This window comes from Leiobunum rupestre, chromosome 5 (genome assembly GCF_980474605.1).
Source record: "Leiobunum rupestre chromosome 5, qqLeiRupe1.1.hap1, whole genome shotgun sequence".
Taxonomy (NCBI): domain Eukaryota; kingdom Metazoa; phylum Arthropoda; class Arachnida; order Opiliones; family Sclerosomatidae; genus Leiobunum; species Leiobunum rupestre.
Genome location: NC_143388.1, coordinates 26,264,810 through 26,281,132, shown reverse-complemented (window position 1 = coordinate 26,281,132; position 16,323 = coordinate 26,264,810). Strand labels below are relative to the sequence as shown.

The 16,323-nt window shown below is 36.4% G+C and overlaps 2 protein-coding genes across 2 annotated transcripts; both read right to left on the bottom strand.

The window, feature by feature from the left end:
* Positions 1-1,526: 1,526 nt before the first annotated feature.
* LOC149943998 (uncharacterized) lies at positions 1,527-3,495 on the bottom strand. The gene is made up of 3 exons (XM_090175041.1): positions 3,163-3,495; positions 2,101-3,089; positions 1,527-2,042 (listed from the first exon to the last, which is right to left on the bottom strand). The coding sequence occupies exons 1-2, from the start codon at positions 3,389-3,391 to the stop codon at positions 2,104-2,106; spliced, it is 1,215 nt and encodes a 404-aa protein (XP_090031167.1). The 5' UTR covers positions 3,392-3,495; the 3' UTR covers positions 1,527-2,042; positions 2,101-2,103.
* Positions 3,496-10,144: 6,649 nt separating this feature from the next.
* On the bottom strand, positions 10,145-11,447 carry LOC149943997 (uncharacterized). The gene is made up of 4 exons (XM_090175238.1): positions 10,936-11,447; positions 10,716-10,872; positions 10,592-10,657; positions 10,145-10,524 (listed from the first exon to the last, which is right to left on the bottom strand). The coding sequence occupies exons 1-4, from the start codon at positions 11,359-11,361 to the stop codon at positions 10,148-10,150; spliced, it is 1,026 nt and encodes a 341-aa protein (XP_090031364.1). The 5' UTR covers positions 11,362-11,447; the 3' UTR covers positions 10,145-10,147.
* Positions 11,448-16,323: the final 4,876 nt, after the last annotated feature.

Genomic DNA, 16,323 nt, shown 5'->3' with positions numbered 1-16,323 from the left:
GATTGTTGAAATAATGGAAACCTTTCACCTGTAAACAGAACATTGTGTTTTTGCTAAACCTTAATATGTCAAAAAAATAGCTAGCTGGATAAAAGAAAACACTTGTTTCAGGTCCTGGATCTCAAAAATATTACTTCTTGGTGATTTCCTTGATGATGTTTTATTGAAGCATCTATTCCTAAAATCAAAAGCGACATAAGACCCAAAAGTGTGTCAGTACGGTATAATTTTTAATGAGAGTTTGTCGCGAAGTAAAAAGAGGGAGTGGGAGAGGGGGTTGAAAATACGTCATCAAAATTTGTAATTTTCTCCACTTCAGCGCCGCCGAGTGAGGCGTTTTAGAACGTATGTCTACGGGAAAATAAATCGATGAGAGAAAATCGCGGCAGACCATAGGCTAACTATAACGTTGCTAGTACTATTCCAACTAGTAGTTTATGTAGTCTTTTGTGAGACTAGCTCTCAGTAAATATTTTAACGGGCGCGAAGGTAGAGTTGACACACTTTTGGGTCTTATGTCACTTTTGCTAAAATAGAAGTCTTTATTATTGTAGCTATCATTTAAAGAAAAAAGGGGACACATCTCCCTTTTGACCTGATACCAATGGCAGGGCCGATACTCAAATTCATAACTAATTTTAGTGGAAATAGTAACTAACCTCTTCAAAAATAGTAACCAAAAAGTAACCTAAAAGTAACTAAAAGTGATAATTTAAGCAGACGTTCTTTAAGACGATAAAAAAATGTGGCTGCCAAAATAGGAGTAGACATAAGTTGGCTTAGGGAGCGGCCGTTACATTTCTAGGGAATTGGCCGGTGGCGGCCTCTCCCGCTAGTTTTGTAGCTAAACACGTTTCCCTTCGTTACGAATAAAGGATTTTGTTAAAAGACGGAATTTTTGATTTCTACGGGCAGTACTAAAATTAAATATGATACAATTAAATATGGTAAAATATTTTTTCTTAGAGATAACCTAACAAATTTCAAAAAAGTAACTTTTAGTAACCAAATTAGACAAATAGTAACATTTAGTAACCGATTTAAAAAAAGTTAACTTTTAGTTAAAAAAGTAACCCAGTATCAGCCCTGCAATGGTAAAAGAAACTTCCAAATATACTTTAGAATGAAATGTTTACTGAACCCCAAACTGCTTTTAAGGGTAAAAAAATCGAGGAAGGTGATAACAAAGATAATTTAAACTCGTACCCTAGATTCGAAAATACTCTCTCGCGCGTTACCGATAGCGTTTACCCACTTCCCGCTGGAACTCAGAAAAAATTCGCTCCATGGTTTGCGCCTTACCGCAACCGATGGAGCGCGATTTTTCTGAGGTCACGTGCCGGAAAAGGGTAAACGCTTCGTAAAAAAACCGTCAATGGGAAAGCTCTCAGTATTCGAATCTAAGGTAAGAGTTTAAATTATCTTTGGTGATAACCACCTTTGAAAAATATACAAATGAAATTAAAATCTACCGCCAAACTTTTTTTTTCAAAATATAATAAAAATTTTATTTGGTGTATGTGGCAGTGTGGCCTTCACACCATCACCAGAAAGATACATGATGATGACAGCAGCAGTAAATGAATGACAATAAACATCTTCAAGGAAATCACAAAGTAAAATTTCCGAGAGCCAGGACCTGCAAGTTACTATTTATGTAGTGCATGTTAAAATAATGGAAACTTTTCACCTGTACGGTATGCAACAAGTGTTTCTTTTTAACCAAGTAGCTTTTTTTATTTGACTTTTTAATACTTCGCAAAAACACCATGATCTGTTTACAGGTTAAAAGTTTCCATTATTTCAAGTATCTTGCAGGTCCTGGATCTCGGATATATTACTTCTTGGAGATTTCCTAGAAGTTATTTTATTTAAGCGTCTATTGAATCTGAACATGATCTGAATAAGATTTGCATATATTACGTGAAAAACCAAGGATGAAGATGGAGACAACTTCGTTAGACTAGACTGAGGGACAAGATAAAAAAAATGACAATAACAAATAAAGAGAGACTGTTGTAGGAAGTTTTTACATCTGAAAGCTAGAGAAAAGGTAATTAGTAATATTAATTTAATTTTATTTTAGAGGAGTAAACATACTTCTTATGTTCCAGTGTTATTATTTGTTGATAAAGGCGAGATCACTTGAACAAAATTGTCAATTTCCTTTTCAGCCGGAACAAGAGCATTACGTATGGCAACCAGAATTTTATTGCTATTGTCTAAATGACTCGAAATGGCTAGAGAAAATCGCGCATTTTGCTCTCTTTGGGCTACCATTTCGTTTTTAATCAATTCCAAAAGCCGATTCAACCTTTCTTGATCATTCACAACAGACTGTGCTAATGTTTCAGCGCTGCTAGTAGCAATAGATTCAGAGAGCTCTTGAAAGAGCGAGAGCTTATTACAGTAAGAATGGGAGATCAATTTGGTATTGAAAGATAAAATATTCTTCATTCGTTCAAATGGTAGGCCCGTATAAAAGTTTACTTTCTTATCATTATCCTTTAAGGTTTTTTCAGCGAATTCAGACTCGAGAATTTTTTCCCTTAATCTATAAAGTTCATTATTCATTCTTATATTGTCATTTTCTAATGCTACTAAATCTTTAGTGCTTATGTCTGTTTGCGATTCTACGTCTCTACTTTTTCTAGTTTCAGTTTGGCACTCTGCATTATTCGTTTTGGTAAATTCAGTCTGGCACTCAACATCCTCAAAATTTCTTATAATTTCATTTTCACACATCATTTTTTCAGATTTGACCCCTTCCATATCTACCATAATTGGAATGTCTATTTCATTTACGATAGAATCTCTAGATTTATCATTAAGTTTCTTCACTTCTATTATTTCTTGAATCACATTGGCTGACTCCAATAATGAATTTAACATGATCTCCTCGTGTTGATCTTCATAAACACGAAAGGGACGCGTATCTTCAAGCGATTTTTGCATGATGCGAAGTCTTTTTCTTAGCCGTGTGTTTTGGTGTAGTGGTATATTAATTGGAGTTTCGTTTTCAACTTGTCCCAGATGTAGTGTTGGAACCCAGTCAACGTTTTCCACGTCAAACAATTTAGATGGCATACCTAGTTTTACAGTAAAATGCTAATTACCTATTATATTTAGGGTTTGGTATAAAAAAGTTATTTTACTACTCACCACCAACAAAATGTTTTCCACACACTGTACTGTTAAATCTGTTGGCATTCTGGAAATCTAACCCTTTTTTACCAATTATCATTAGCCAGAAATGCCTTCGCTGCTCCGATAATTGCAAAGTGTTGGGGCACTGATTTTTAATAACTGGTGGAACTTTAAAAAAACTTACATCCAATGGCTTGTAACGTCCATTTCGATTATTACAACCTTCTATTGCACACTTTGACATGTTTTAAAAATTTTAATCCGAGGATTCGGAAAAAAGATCTACTAAGTTATAAATAAGGCACAGCTGAGACAGGAGAACATACGACCATACCATAGACGAAGACGATACAACGCTCGGCATACGAGCTAAGGTGCTGATAGTTAAAATGGCGGTCCCGATCAGCCTTGCCAGATCCTGGGCAAATACTAAAATGCATACCAACATCCCTAGCATACCAGTTAGTCAAGATAGAAGCGAACTTGGCTAATCGCATACCAACAAGTCATTGCGTGCATTAGGTGCCAAGCCAATTTTAAGGATAATTTGAATAATCTTAACGTGCTTAGGGGGCTTTTGGAAGAAGCATACTTGGGAATAAAAAAGGTATACAAACATGCATTTGCGTGAACTTAAATATCTTAAACATTTTTCATCGTGGAACCGTTTTCTATCTGAATTAAAATCTGTTGAGCCCCCAATGGTTTTGGGTCTGATGTCCCAACAACTTTAAACACTTTTTTTTGTTTAATATTTCTGTAAAACCCTTGAACCACCTCGCGATCCCTAAGTTCCGTCGGTATACATATTTGCAAAGACTGAGTTAACGTCTCAGCTAGTGAGTGAAGATAAAAAAATATCCTAATTCTGATGGTACTAGTTCGTCCTTAGCGTCAGGTGGCCGCCAGCCCATTTAAATGGCAATATTTAATTTATTTTTTTAAATACATTATTCAATTTAAATAAATTATCTATCTTGTATAAATGTGTTATATAAATATGACTTGTATTTCACCGTCAGTTGCTTAATGTAGTAGACCCCATTGAACTTAATTTTATTAAGAACTACTTTATTTCGAAAATATGAATTATTAAGGTAGAACATAATATCCGGTATCATTGTATTAAAAAAAATTAGAAGAATCAGAATGTCTATGGTACCAACTAGCAGGTCGCGGAGGTGCTACGGTGAGCATCAAGTTGGCGTCAGCCCACCTAATGTGTTATTAAGTAAATTTATTTTACTGATTGCATTAATTAATTAATCATTATATATTTATGATAGTATCATCTGCCTTGATATAAAGTTTCAACACTCAAAGTACTGCATTTCGCTCTTCGGTTTTCCCTTCCAAAAAACTTGTCGAGGTTAACGGTAATAGTTAGTGTAGGGAGCTGTTGGCTCGCGTGGCATGAAGGGCTTGCCACCACCCTCCTACGCATTGTAACCATAGAAATCTTATACTCCTACTTAGAATGCTCCCGTCTACGGGAGAACCTAACGCCAAGTCATTTTGTAGCAACGACTAATGATTATATAGTCTTTGCTTAAGCTTCAGCCAATCAGCGGCCATTAATTGACTACGGCAAGCCGCTAGCGCCATAACATGGCGGTTAAAAATAGTAGAAGCTCAGAGGATTTTTACAGGATCCATCCGATCCAAGCTTGCAGAATTCCCAGAGGTGTTTGCTGGAGTTTTTCACATGAACCACTTCAACGTTTTTGGAATTTTATTTAATGAAAGTGTTAAGATTTTTTGAACTTTTAGTTTTGTTTTCATATTTACTTATTATAAGGAATATTTAAATGCCATTGTGAGGAAGATAAATAAGATTTCGTTTTGGTTCGCTTTGAAAATATTTAAGCCTAGGCCTGACATAGGCCTAACTTTTAAAATAGCAGGCAATGTCAATGGCAGTGATGGGAGAAGCAGTGATGGGAGAAGCAGTGACTGAAGGTCCTTAGTATTATCCTTTGTATTTAAAGGTTATTTCACATTTAAAGTAATTAATATTATATTTATTATTATGTTTGTAGAAACTTAGATAAACAAAAACCTTATGAAAGAGTAATTATATCCCAGAAAAAATACATTACACTAACGAATGACACTTATGACGAATTGACGACAGTCATTGAATTAAACAGCAACAATCATACTGATAATTGTCTTCTTTTTCAAAATTTTACCTTCTTTTTAATAATATGCTTTTTGTCTTAGAAGCTTAGTCAAGATAAATGTCTCGCACTCTGCTTAAATTCAACATTCCACTGTTAAACAACATAAGAGATAGTACTCAACGAAGACCGATATTTACAATGTTAAATAAAGTGTTTTTAAAAAAACGGATATTTCAGTAATTATAGTCCTGAGTTGTTGTTCCACTAGCCTCACTGAACTTCCTGAAGTAATTTTTACCAAATCATCAATTTGAAAGCCCGCCGTTTGTTAACATTTCAAATTGCTTAAGGAAACCCAAACATTTACCTGTACTACGACACATTACCGTCCACCGCAAATCGTTTTCTGCATGTGGAAATGAAACATCGAGGAGCCATAACAACAAACAACGCAATAGTTATCCAAAACGTTTGCATATAAGAGAAAAATCTTTACGAGTAAAGAAACAGTCTACCATGTTTAAAAACTACATTAAACTCGATCACGGCACCCTGCACGCGCTCACGTGAGCGCGCGCAGGGGGCCGTGACTCGATTGACGTGGGCCAATCAAATGCGGGTTCTTTAGCTAGGTGACGTAATCTAAAATCAAATTATTATTTTCAGTAACTCAAACTAGATGGCAACGAGTCGTTGCCGTAGTCACTCTTTGAATCGTGATTGGCTGATAATGACGAAACTTCCGAAAATGTAATTGGCTCTTTTTGTATTTATACGGAATCATTCTATGTTATAAGATTTCTATGATTGTAACCCTGCCACCTGAATTAAAGGGGCTCCAAAGTTCGGTGGCAAAATGTGTGAAACGTCAGTAAAGTGCGAAATTTACGGTTGACTCGGCCCGCCTCAGCCAAGGCCGAGTGAGGGCAGGGTCGTAGCTAGGGCTGGGCGGCCGGGGCGGCCGCCTCGGGCATCGTGCCCGTGATAGGGTATAGGGGCGCCAAAATTGGTCCATATTATTATATTATTGGGCGCCAAAATTGCAGCTCGCCCCTGGCGCCATTTTCTCTAGCTACGGCCCTGAGTGAGGGGTTGGGGGAATGAAAAGCATGCTCAATTTTCTTTTTTTTGCCACCGAACTTTGGGGACCCTTTAATGGCTTTAAAAGTCGCTGGATGACTTAGGCCTAAGGTGGTGCCTTGGGTATTAGTCTAGCTTATTATTATTATTATTATATGCAGCCTCCTACTGTGTTAATTATATATTCCACCTAGTGGCGACATTTAGTACTAAGCATAATGAAACTTTTTATTGTGGTTGGTTATACAACGACTGAAGAGTTTAAACGTTTCAAAATTTACTAAAAGTTAATATTTAAAGAGACCATGAATCAAGAAATTTAAAATTCTCAGTTACGCGTTACTATTTTTTTTAAAGGTCATTAACCAAAATCTAAGAGCAGTCAGAAGAACATTAACAGAAATGCCAGGAAATTAGAAAAAAATAAAAGCTTCCGGTGGTTTTTCGCAAGTTTAAGTAGCCGTGCTCGCTCCATTATGGTAGACAGGCGAAAAGCTCCTCATCTTGCAAAAGCGCCGGGTTAAAGGGGCTCCAAAGTTCGGTGGCAAAATGTGCGTAAAGTCAGTAAAGTGTGAAATTTACGGTTGACTCTGCCCACCTCTGCCAAGGTCGAGTGAGGGGTTGGGGGAATGAAAAGCATGCTCAATTTTCTTTTTTTGCCACCGAACTTTGGAGCCCCTTTAACTCGAAAACGAACGTTTTCAAAATGTGAAACCGATACGCATTAAAGCTACAATTTTCTGAAAACAAAATAAACCCTAATACAAATAAATTAAACTTAATTTTTAAGAATTAAAATAATCAATAATGAGTAAATATTGAAAACACCACGTGAAAAACAAATTGAAACGCATTTCGTATCGAGACGACTTTCACGCGACGGCTTGTTGGTATGCGATTAGCCAAGTTCGCTTATATTTTGACTAACTGGTATGCTAGGTATGCTGGTATGTTTTTTAGTTGCTCCCCAGTTCCTCAAATTATTATTATTGTACCATTTTTATAGTATTTTTACCAGCCTTGACCACAGCCAAAAAAATATCGATCCCAGAAAAAAATATCGTATACCTGAAAGCTGGCGGTGGATTTCAATTGTGTCTGAAATAGTGACTAAAAACTTGTGAAATAAAACTTTGTTTGAAAATCGAAGTTCTAACTGGTTTTCAGCCAATTAAAAAAATTATCGTTCATTATCGTACGCGTGAGCTGAATTATCGAAAAATGCATATTATATAGGCAAAAGTGGATATATCCACTTTTGATATAGGACGCTATTGAAAATATCGTACGTACCATAAGTAACATAATATATATAAGTATTCCACTTCCTATTCTCACAATGCTTAGTTCTTTAATGATAGTCGGTTTCGCCAAAGACCATATAAATCAATAAGTGGCTAAGGACTGACAAAATAATTTACTATTGAATTTACGATTATATTAGTTAGTTATTTTCCAATTTGACACTTGAAAGCGTTTTCATTCTTATTTAAAAACATCAAACTAATTGGCTGTAATTTCGCCAGCAAACAGAGAAAGGAGCGAGTTTCCGGTTACGCGACTTCCGATTACGCAATCACTCTATGACAGACTATTATTAACCAAAATCGTTCAGTGTTATACTTATGTACGTACCAAACATTATCTCTAAATTATCGACGTGTAGGATAATTATCGTACGTCTGGCAACGCTACTCCCGATAACATAGATATAGGAAATATACAAATATTATCTATGCCCGATAAAAACATGCGCGCGACATGCATCGAGAAAAGGCGTTGCCAGAAGTACGATAATTATCATGTCGATAATTTCGAGCTAATTTTTAGGACGTACGATATTTTCAATGGCGCACTATATAGTACACATTTTTCGATAATTCAGCTTGCGCGTACGATAATCTTTTAAATTGGCTGAAAACCAGTTAAAACTGTTACTTTTAAACATAAGGTATAAATCGTTCGAACTTTAAGTGTTATGAAATATTTTGATTTCATAAGTTTAACGTCCATATTTCACACAAAATTCTAATTTACCGCCAGTTTTCAGGCGTACGATAATGAAATTCTGAAATCGATTATTTTTTGGGCTCTGATTCTCTAATTTATCTCGATCTCACTCTCGATGTCGACTCGAAGTCGATCTCGAAGGCGATCACTTCGATCGAGAAGTTATTTCTCGATAAACGCTATTCTATACTTCATCGAAATCGACTTCGAAGTGATACATCTCAACTCTCGACAAGCGAGTAGACCACGTGGGTTCTACATATTTCCGGTTGTAATCGCGCATAGGCTCTCTATTTTCCAACCAATAAGAATACATCATCACAAAAACAGCTGATTACAAACGCCCATGTTTTATAGTTTAGAGAAAGGATATTTATTTTCATTGTAATACTGCAGTATATATTTAAAGTCCAAATAGAGCTTGGCGAAACAGCTAAATTAACCGCTAAAGTTTTGATTAACCATAAAAATTACGATTAACTGTGTATCCATGGATATTATCCACGGCTATATAGCAATTTAACATGTAAAATAATCGGTTTTTTTTTCGGATAATTTTCGTTTGTGGATAAAAATGAATAAAGTTATTATTTCTTATCCAAACGCCGAGCGCTAAGTCCAAAGGATTTATTGTTTGGTCTCTTATAACTCTTTATCTTTGAAAATTACGCCTATTATCGATTTCTAAGGCTATATTTAACATTACAAGCCGAGCTATAGCAAGCGCCATTGCTTTTTTCCCTAAGAAAGACGGTTTGGGTAGTGGTAGGTTTTTGGCAACACGGGAGAAGGGGGGGGGGGGAGGTAGTTAAAAAGAACTACTAGTTCGATGATTGGTTGAAACCTCTGTCGAAAGCGATCTCGTAAGCTACGGACACGACGAGATCGACTTTCGAGAAGTCCATCGAATTCGACTCTATTCGAGTAGCATTTTTCGACAAATATTTTATAGAATAGCGTTTTTCGACATCTCGTAAGAGCGATTCGAGATCGAGAAGTGCTTACAGAATAGGGGTACTACGAAACCAGAATACCGCTGGTCTAGGTGGGTTTTCAGCCCTTGCGACTATTAAAAAATGTAACTGAACTATATCTGCTAGTAAGTAATGTATCTAATTTAAATTAACATAGCACTAGAATAAAATATTCCTCCCTCCAAAAAAGTGTCGTACAATTATAAACATTTCCAATGATGTAATCACGGGTCTAGTGATATCATGTTGGACTGTTGCATTTCCCTTTTGTGCCATTTTTTTTTTCATATCGCGATATATTTGTTCTCAAATCTCAATCTTTTTTCATAGTATTTCCTCTTGATTATATTGGCATTTGCATCGCTTATAAACACTAGTAAACTGCCATTTTGTTAAGAGCTGTCCAATTATTTCATAAAAATGTTATATATATATATATATATATATATATATAATCTAACACTAAAGCCTATATTTCCCTGGTTCGATTAATAAATATTCCCAAAATAATATTGTGAAGGGATAAAAAAATCGTAAAATATATAAAAAATATTATCGGAATTCGAATTTACCGCGAAATTGACTAGTTATTTATTTAAGAAAATAAATGATAGATGGAGACAGCTTTTCCGGAATAAAAAACATCAGCTGACAGAATTATCGCGAAAAGATTTAAATAAATTCTTCTGATAGTAAGGTCTTATTTAACTTACACGTTAGTTGTTGCACTAAGAAGATAATGAAATAGGTTATCAGAATGCAATGGAGAAAGGTGATTATTTTTTTAATGATTATGTGTTTAATGATAGTAAATTATATGTTTAAGGACAAGAGGTTTAATTTGGATTCATCAGGCACTAACGCATTATGAATACCAATGAGAATCTGGTTAGCATTGTTCAACTGATTTGAGAATTCTGCCAAAATTTTGCCAGTCTGCTCTCGTTGACTGACCATTTCATTAAGGATTGATGATAAAATATTGTGAAGCCCATCCGGATAGTTCACAACAGATTTAGCTGGCTTAACTAAAGTTTCAGTCTCACTACTTGAATTTGACTGTTGAGACAGGAGATGAGCTACTGGTACGGGACTTTGATTTTCATGGCTTCTTTTAGCAATTAGCCTAGGTTGTGTTGACTTCTCCAGGACGTTATTGCGTGGAAATGGGTTTTCCGCTAAACTTTCTTCTGTTTATAAAAATTTATCTAAGGTAAGGCAGTTGCTTATCTAAAACTAGCCTATTTAAATTTATACTCATCTGTGCATTTATCTCGATCCCTCTACTCTTTTTGGATGATATTGGGTTGCAAATTGGTGAAGCTAAAGAAGATTTCACTTAACTAATGGAATCCATATTCAATTTTTTGTCATATTTTACCGGGGCATTTCAACGAGGCTCTGTCAACACTTGGTGTTGTATCCATTGGGCTTATTTGATAAAGGCCTGCATTTGGAGTACCAGTAAATGCACTTGTACTGGGTCTTGCTGGTGGAGTGTAGGAAACATTGTGGGCAGTGACTGATAAAGTTTCTTTCTGCATGTGTAATGTATTAATGGTAATTGTATTTATTTTTAAATTGTGTACTGCATTACGTACCTCGTCTATGTGGTTATCACCACCAACTATCCCTCTAATTGCTGTTTCACCACTTAACTTAATGACCCTAAGCTCAAGTGGTGTCAGCTCATCATAAGAGGCTGGACACCCTCCAGTGGTCTTTTTAGACCTAATATTGACTTTAGCTTTCCTCTTCACTACACTTTTGAAGTCACACCATTTGGTTCTTAGTTGAGTGCCTGTTCTTAATACACCCATTCTAACTGCCGAAACTTCCTTCGCCATTTCGTCCCAAGCTTTCGTTATGTCTTCGTTGCTTTCATATTTTTTGCCTATCCCCATTTCCCTGTTAACTAACTCTAATCTTGACTCTAATCCTGAAACAAGAGTTTCTAATTCCCTACCACTGAATTTCTTACGCCTTTGCTTACTTTCTTTACTAGCTTTACTTTTATTTTTTGCCATTGTAAATAAGTCAAATGTAAAAATAAAATATAATAATAAAAAATATCAAATATAATAATGTATAAATATAATTGAAAACTCGCTTTATATCCAAAATGGTTAGCCTGTTTTGCTCTGGAAATCAACTACAAACAGTACAAACCACTTCCGAAGTTCCGACAGAGAGAATTCTCTCTGGTTCCGAGTCCCGACCGCCAAATTTACAGCAATAATACGCTGCCGTGATTTGCACAAAGGCATTAACGACCATTTTTGACATTTTAATGTTTTAGTTTTATCTGGGTAAGTTGGTGGTGCTGATTCTGAATCTGAAATTAGTTTGTTTCTAGCCCTCTTAGGTTTTAAGATATACGCTTGTCACAAAAGCATTATTTCGGTACTTTCACGGAACTACTTCGCAAATAGGCATTAAGCGCCATCCTTTACTTAGCACAAAAGCATTTTATGGGTTTATCCAATCAGCATTAAATGCTTTTGTGCGAATAATTTAAGTAATATGAGATTACCTTTAAATAATTTGCGCAAAAGCATTATTGCCTTTGGGAACATTTAAAACTCAAAAAATACCATGCACATCGGAATTTAACTTAAAAAGCGGGATAAAGGAAACGCTAGTTTCAATCAGGAACTATAAATTTAAAAAGAGCAGAAAAAATACTACTAGATAGGATATTTTCCATAAAATTCTGAGGGAAAGTTTTTCATTGATAAAAAAAAGCAACAAAACTGAGTTTTTCTAAAAATGACGTTTTGGTCGTTAATGCCTTTGTGCAAATCACGGCAGTACATTGGCTGCATTGCTGCAGCCACCAGCCAGCGTTGCCAGTTCCTGAAACTCAAATTATCGTACCAGAGCCAATAAATTATCGATTTCAAAAATACGTTATCGTACGCCTGAAAAATTATTTTGAATTTTCTGTGAAATACTGACGTTAAACTTGTTAAATAAATATTTTTAATCACTCTTAAAGTTCGACGGATTGAAAACTAACGTTTGAAATTATAATTTTTTTCCGCCAATTTAATAATTGTAGTACATTTTCGTACGCGGAAGCTGAATTATCGAAAAAGCGTACTATATAGTACGCCATTGAAAATATCGTATGTCCCAAAAATGAGCTCGAGCCTCGACGTGTACGATAATTATCGTAAGTCTGCCAGGTCCCAAAACTAAATTTTTAGTATCAAAGCCCAAACCAATGAGGTAGAATAAATAGAGATCCAAACAAATCTGGGATTCGCGGCCACGTTTTATTTGATTAGGAGAATTAGGCTTCAGTTTAACCTTTATCCAATCGTGTGGGCGCCATCTGTTTCTATAAGCAGACACTTGCAAAATATATTAAGGTTTGGTTTTCCAATAACACCATAGAACAAAATATGATTAAGTTCATTTACTAGGCCTAACTCAACAAATACTGTCCCGCGAAACGGTAGGTCCTGGAAGGCGGATTTGGATCTCTATTTATTCTACCTCATTGGCTGAAACATAATCGATTTTTTTAGGAATTTACTGTACATAACTACAGCCAACTTCGATCACTGGTCATACCGTCGTAGCATTTGATCATAGTTGGTCGTGACTCAAAAGTGGCCTACTCTTTGATGCCAGGTCTGGAGCTTTACTGACTGGGGAAAGACAGAGTCGTCTCCTGGGTACTTTACCTGTGTGCAGGTTATGCAATGCTCCTTTTGAAGACCTCTCTCATGTTTATTGTATTGTCCTCACATGGAAATAGATGAGGACGTCTTCATGTGGCGTGTAACCTAGGAGCAACAAACACAAGGAGAACGCAGCTAGCCTTTTAACACGCTAACGAAGGGTTGTGTACGAATTTCATTGGACGAGCATCACGAGCCTTTACGCTGAACGTTTTACGGGCGGGGGGAAGATAATTTCCAAATTTTCCCCTTCCGACGGTAGCAGGCGCTAAAGCGTCTAGCCAATGAAAAACGTACACAAGAAAATCCACGACTTTTGACGGGTTGCGTTCTCCTTGTGTGGGGTGTTGTGTTTGTTGCTCCTAGGTGTAACTAACCAGAAAACCTATTTGGCTGACAATCGAAAAATAAACCTTTAACCTTTAACCTTTGTTTATTTTGGCGCAACTTCCAAGTTTCACGGCTTATTTTGTTCCTACAATACGCTTGATTAGTAGATCGTATTTGACGGTATTTCACGGTATTTTTCAGTCTAAGAGCCCGTTCCAGAGACGAAAAGTCTTGTTAAATAACCGGGCTTGATTCTGAGATTATCGGTGAGGAAGTTAACGGGAGAAAATCCTCGTTCACTTTGTAAATTGTCGCTAGCGAGAAAAAATGCAATTCTAAAGCTTGGTTTCCACCAGCGCGCGTCCAAAAGCGACACTCAGCTTTGAAACGTGCAATGTTCTTACGAGCGACAAAAAATTAACATTATGACGCGCTCTTACGCGCGTTGGTGGAAACCAAGCTTAAGGCTCTCGTTAAGAAAATTGTCGTCAGAAGAAACCTAAAATTGTCGTTAATTCTAACGACAAAAAAAGTTGTAGTTAGAGCACGGCATAGAAATCTCATAGGTAACTAGAATGCTGCCGTGTAACTGGAAAATGGGCCAAACGCCGTGGCAGACGATAGCCAGATCTCAGCCAATCAGAGCTCAAAGAGTGGTTCTGCCAAGAATTTAATGTCACCAGAGAGAATGACGTCACCTATCTCCCGCTATAGTAGCGGATCCAAGGAGGATTATTATCCTCCTTGGCGGAACCACTCTACGGCCTCTCATTGGCTGAAGGTTCAAGGCGAACTGGCGTCAAGCTCGGCCGTAGGCGGCAGAATTCTAGTTACCTATGAGATTTCTATGGAGCACGGCCAACTTTGATGTCTCGCGCATCTCTCGCGCTATAGCGGCCATCTCATTCGTTGACGTTTCTGTGTTAACCTATGAGCAAAAGATGTGTATGACGTCAGCGCCCCTAGCGGATTATTATTTTTAGTATAGTTTTTACATTGAAGACAATATAACAACCGAGCGTGGCGCTGACCTCTTACACATTATAGTGCAGGGGGAAAATCCTTGCTCGCGGAATTTCGACGAATGTGTTGGCCGTAGTAGCGCGAAAAGCGCGTGATCAAAGTTGGCCGTGGTTAGAGCCACGGGCGACAATTTTTTTTTAAAGATGGCGATATTTTCGAAACATGAAATTTGAGATTTAGCACAGGAAAATAAAAATAATCGTGATTTATAACTTCAAAAAGTAATACGATGTCGAGCTCAAGGATTTGAATAAGATGAGTATAGATTTAAGCGTTTATTTACGGTAAAAAAAGAACTCACGTATACTCAAATTTACTCATTGTGATAGGCTTGGTGAGAGTTTATCAGAAACCAATACACTGGCAATACCAGTGAATATTAAAAACTATTATTAACTTACTAGATTAATACTATATCTAAAAATACCATAGTCAAGTAAATTATAACACTAATAAATTATTCCCCTCGGGTGTAATAACAACAAACAGTTACTTTTACCATTTGATTATATGTTTTTAAAAGCATCGGTTCCAATGGTGAAGTAAGATGAAAATATTTACCAAATACTCAACTAGGAATTTGTTGTACGTTTATTATTCACAATGAACACTTTTTATTCTTCTTCTACGTCTAAAGCTTGGTTTACACAGGGCCGGCTCAAGAATTGTTTTTCACCCGGGCAAGGGGGACTTTTGGCGCCCCTCTTATTTTGAGACTAAATTAAACTACCCCCCCCCCCCCCCCACGAAAAACCATTACCATGTCCATGTTAAAAATTTACCGTTTTCATAACAATAAATAATACCTTTAATCACTGTCTAAATACTTTGTGTAAACATATTTAATACCTTCTTTATGGTACATGGTCATTTTACATAAAGCTTGAAACACTAGGTAAGGTGGCAAGACTAGTATACCTTAAGTACATTAATTATAATGTCCATACTGAATAATATCACGGTTAGTATACAGGTTGTCCTAATTTGATCGGCCCAGGCATTTTTCTCAAAAACTATAGTTGCTAGAAATGAAATTATCAGGATATACTCTCTCAGAAAGGACCCTTTTCTTTTGGAATTTTCAGAAAAGTCGTGAAATTTTTCACCGTTTTGAAATTTTTATTTTTTGAACGATAGGTGGTAGACGCAAACCATTAATGAAATTGGTATGGTCAAAAACGGTAAATTTTTCATTGAAATAATACGTCATGAAAAAACCAGTTGCCACTACCCAAAAAGGTAAACTTAATTATTTGCTTTAACAACCTAATTAAAACACTTTTTTTGCCTGATTTTTTAGGCCTACACATGAATATTTTTAAAGCTGTCGCTTGCTTTTCTGCTCCAACGACTTCTCTTCATTTCCTTTTTTTTATAAAAATAACCAGAATGCTTCTTTTTCTCTGACATCTTAATTCAATTCAACGTGACTCTAATTAATATCTATCTAACAAAAACTATTTAACTGAAACAAATAAATGGCTTTCTGCGCGTGCGCGTAAAATAGAAGAGACTAACTGTAACCACGGGCACACGACAGATTAAATCGTACCGATAGACTGCTTTGGAACTAGCCATCGAAAACGATTTAAATGCATTTTAGAATACTAAATGCATGGTCGTAATAGCCTAAAAAACAAATAGAATTCTTGAAGATGGCCTGCTAGTTTATTTATCATAAAGCTGGATACACGACAACGAAATAGAAAGCAAGTTACTTTGGGCTTCCTACTATTCCTGTGGCCCTATATGGGTTAGAGTGTGCAAAACTGGTGGTTTTACCGGGGAGTTGGGGTCTGGCCATAGATAAAATAACTTCGTATATAGATAGGAAACTTCAATGGGGCAAACGGACTCTCACGAGATTGCCCTGACATCTAGTGACTGCGCCAGTTGGCTGTGTTCTCAAGAGCGTAGCCTTTGCAATTGGGCTTGCGTTACACCAAG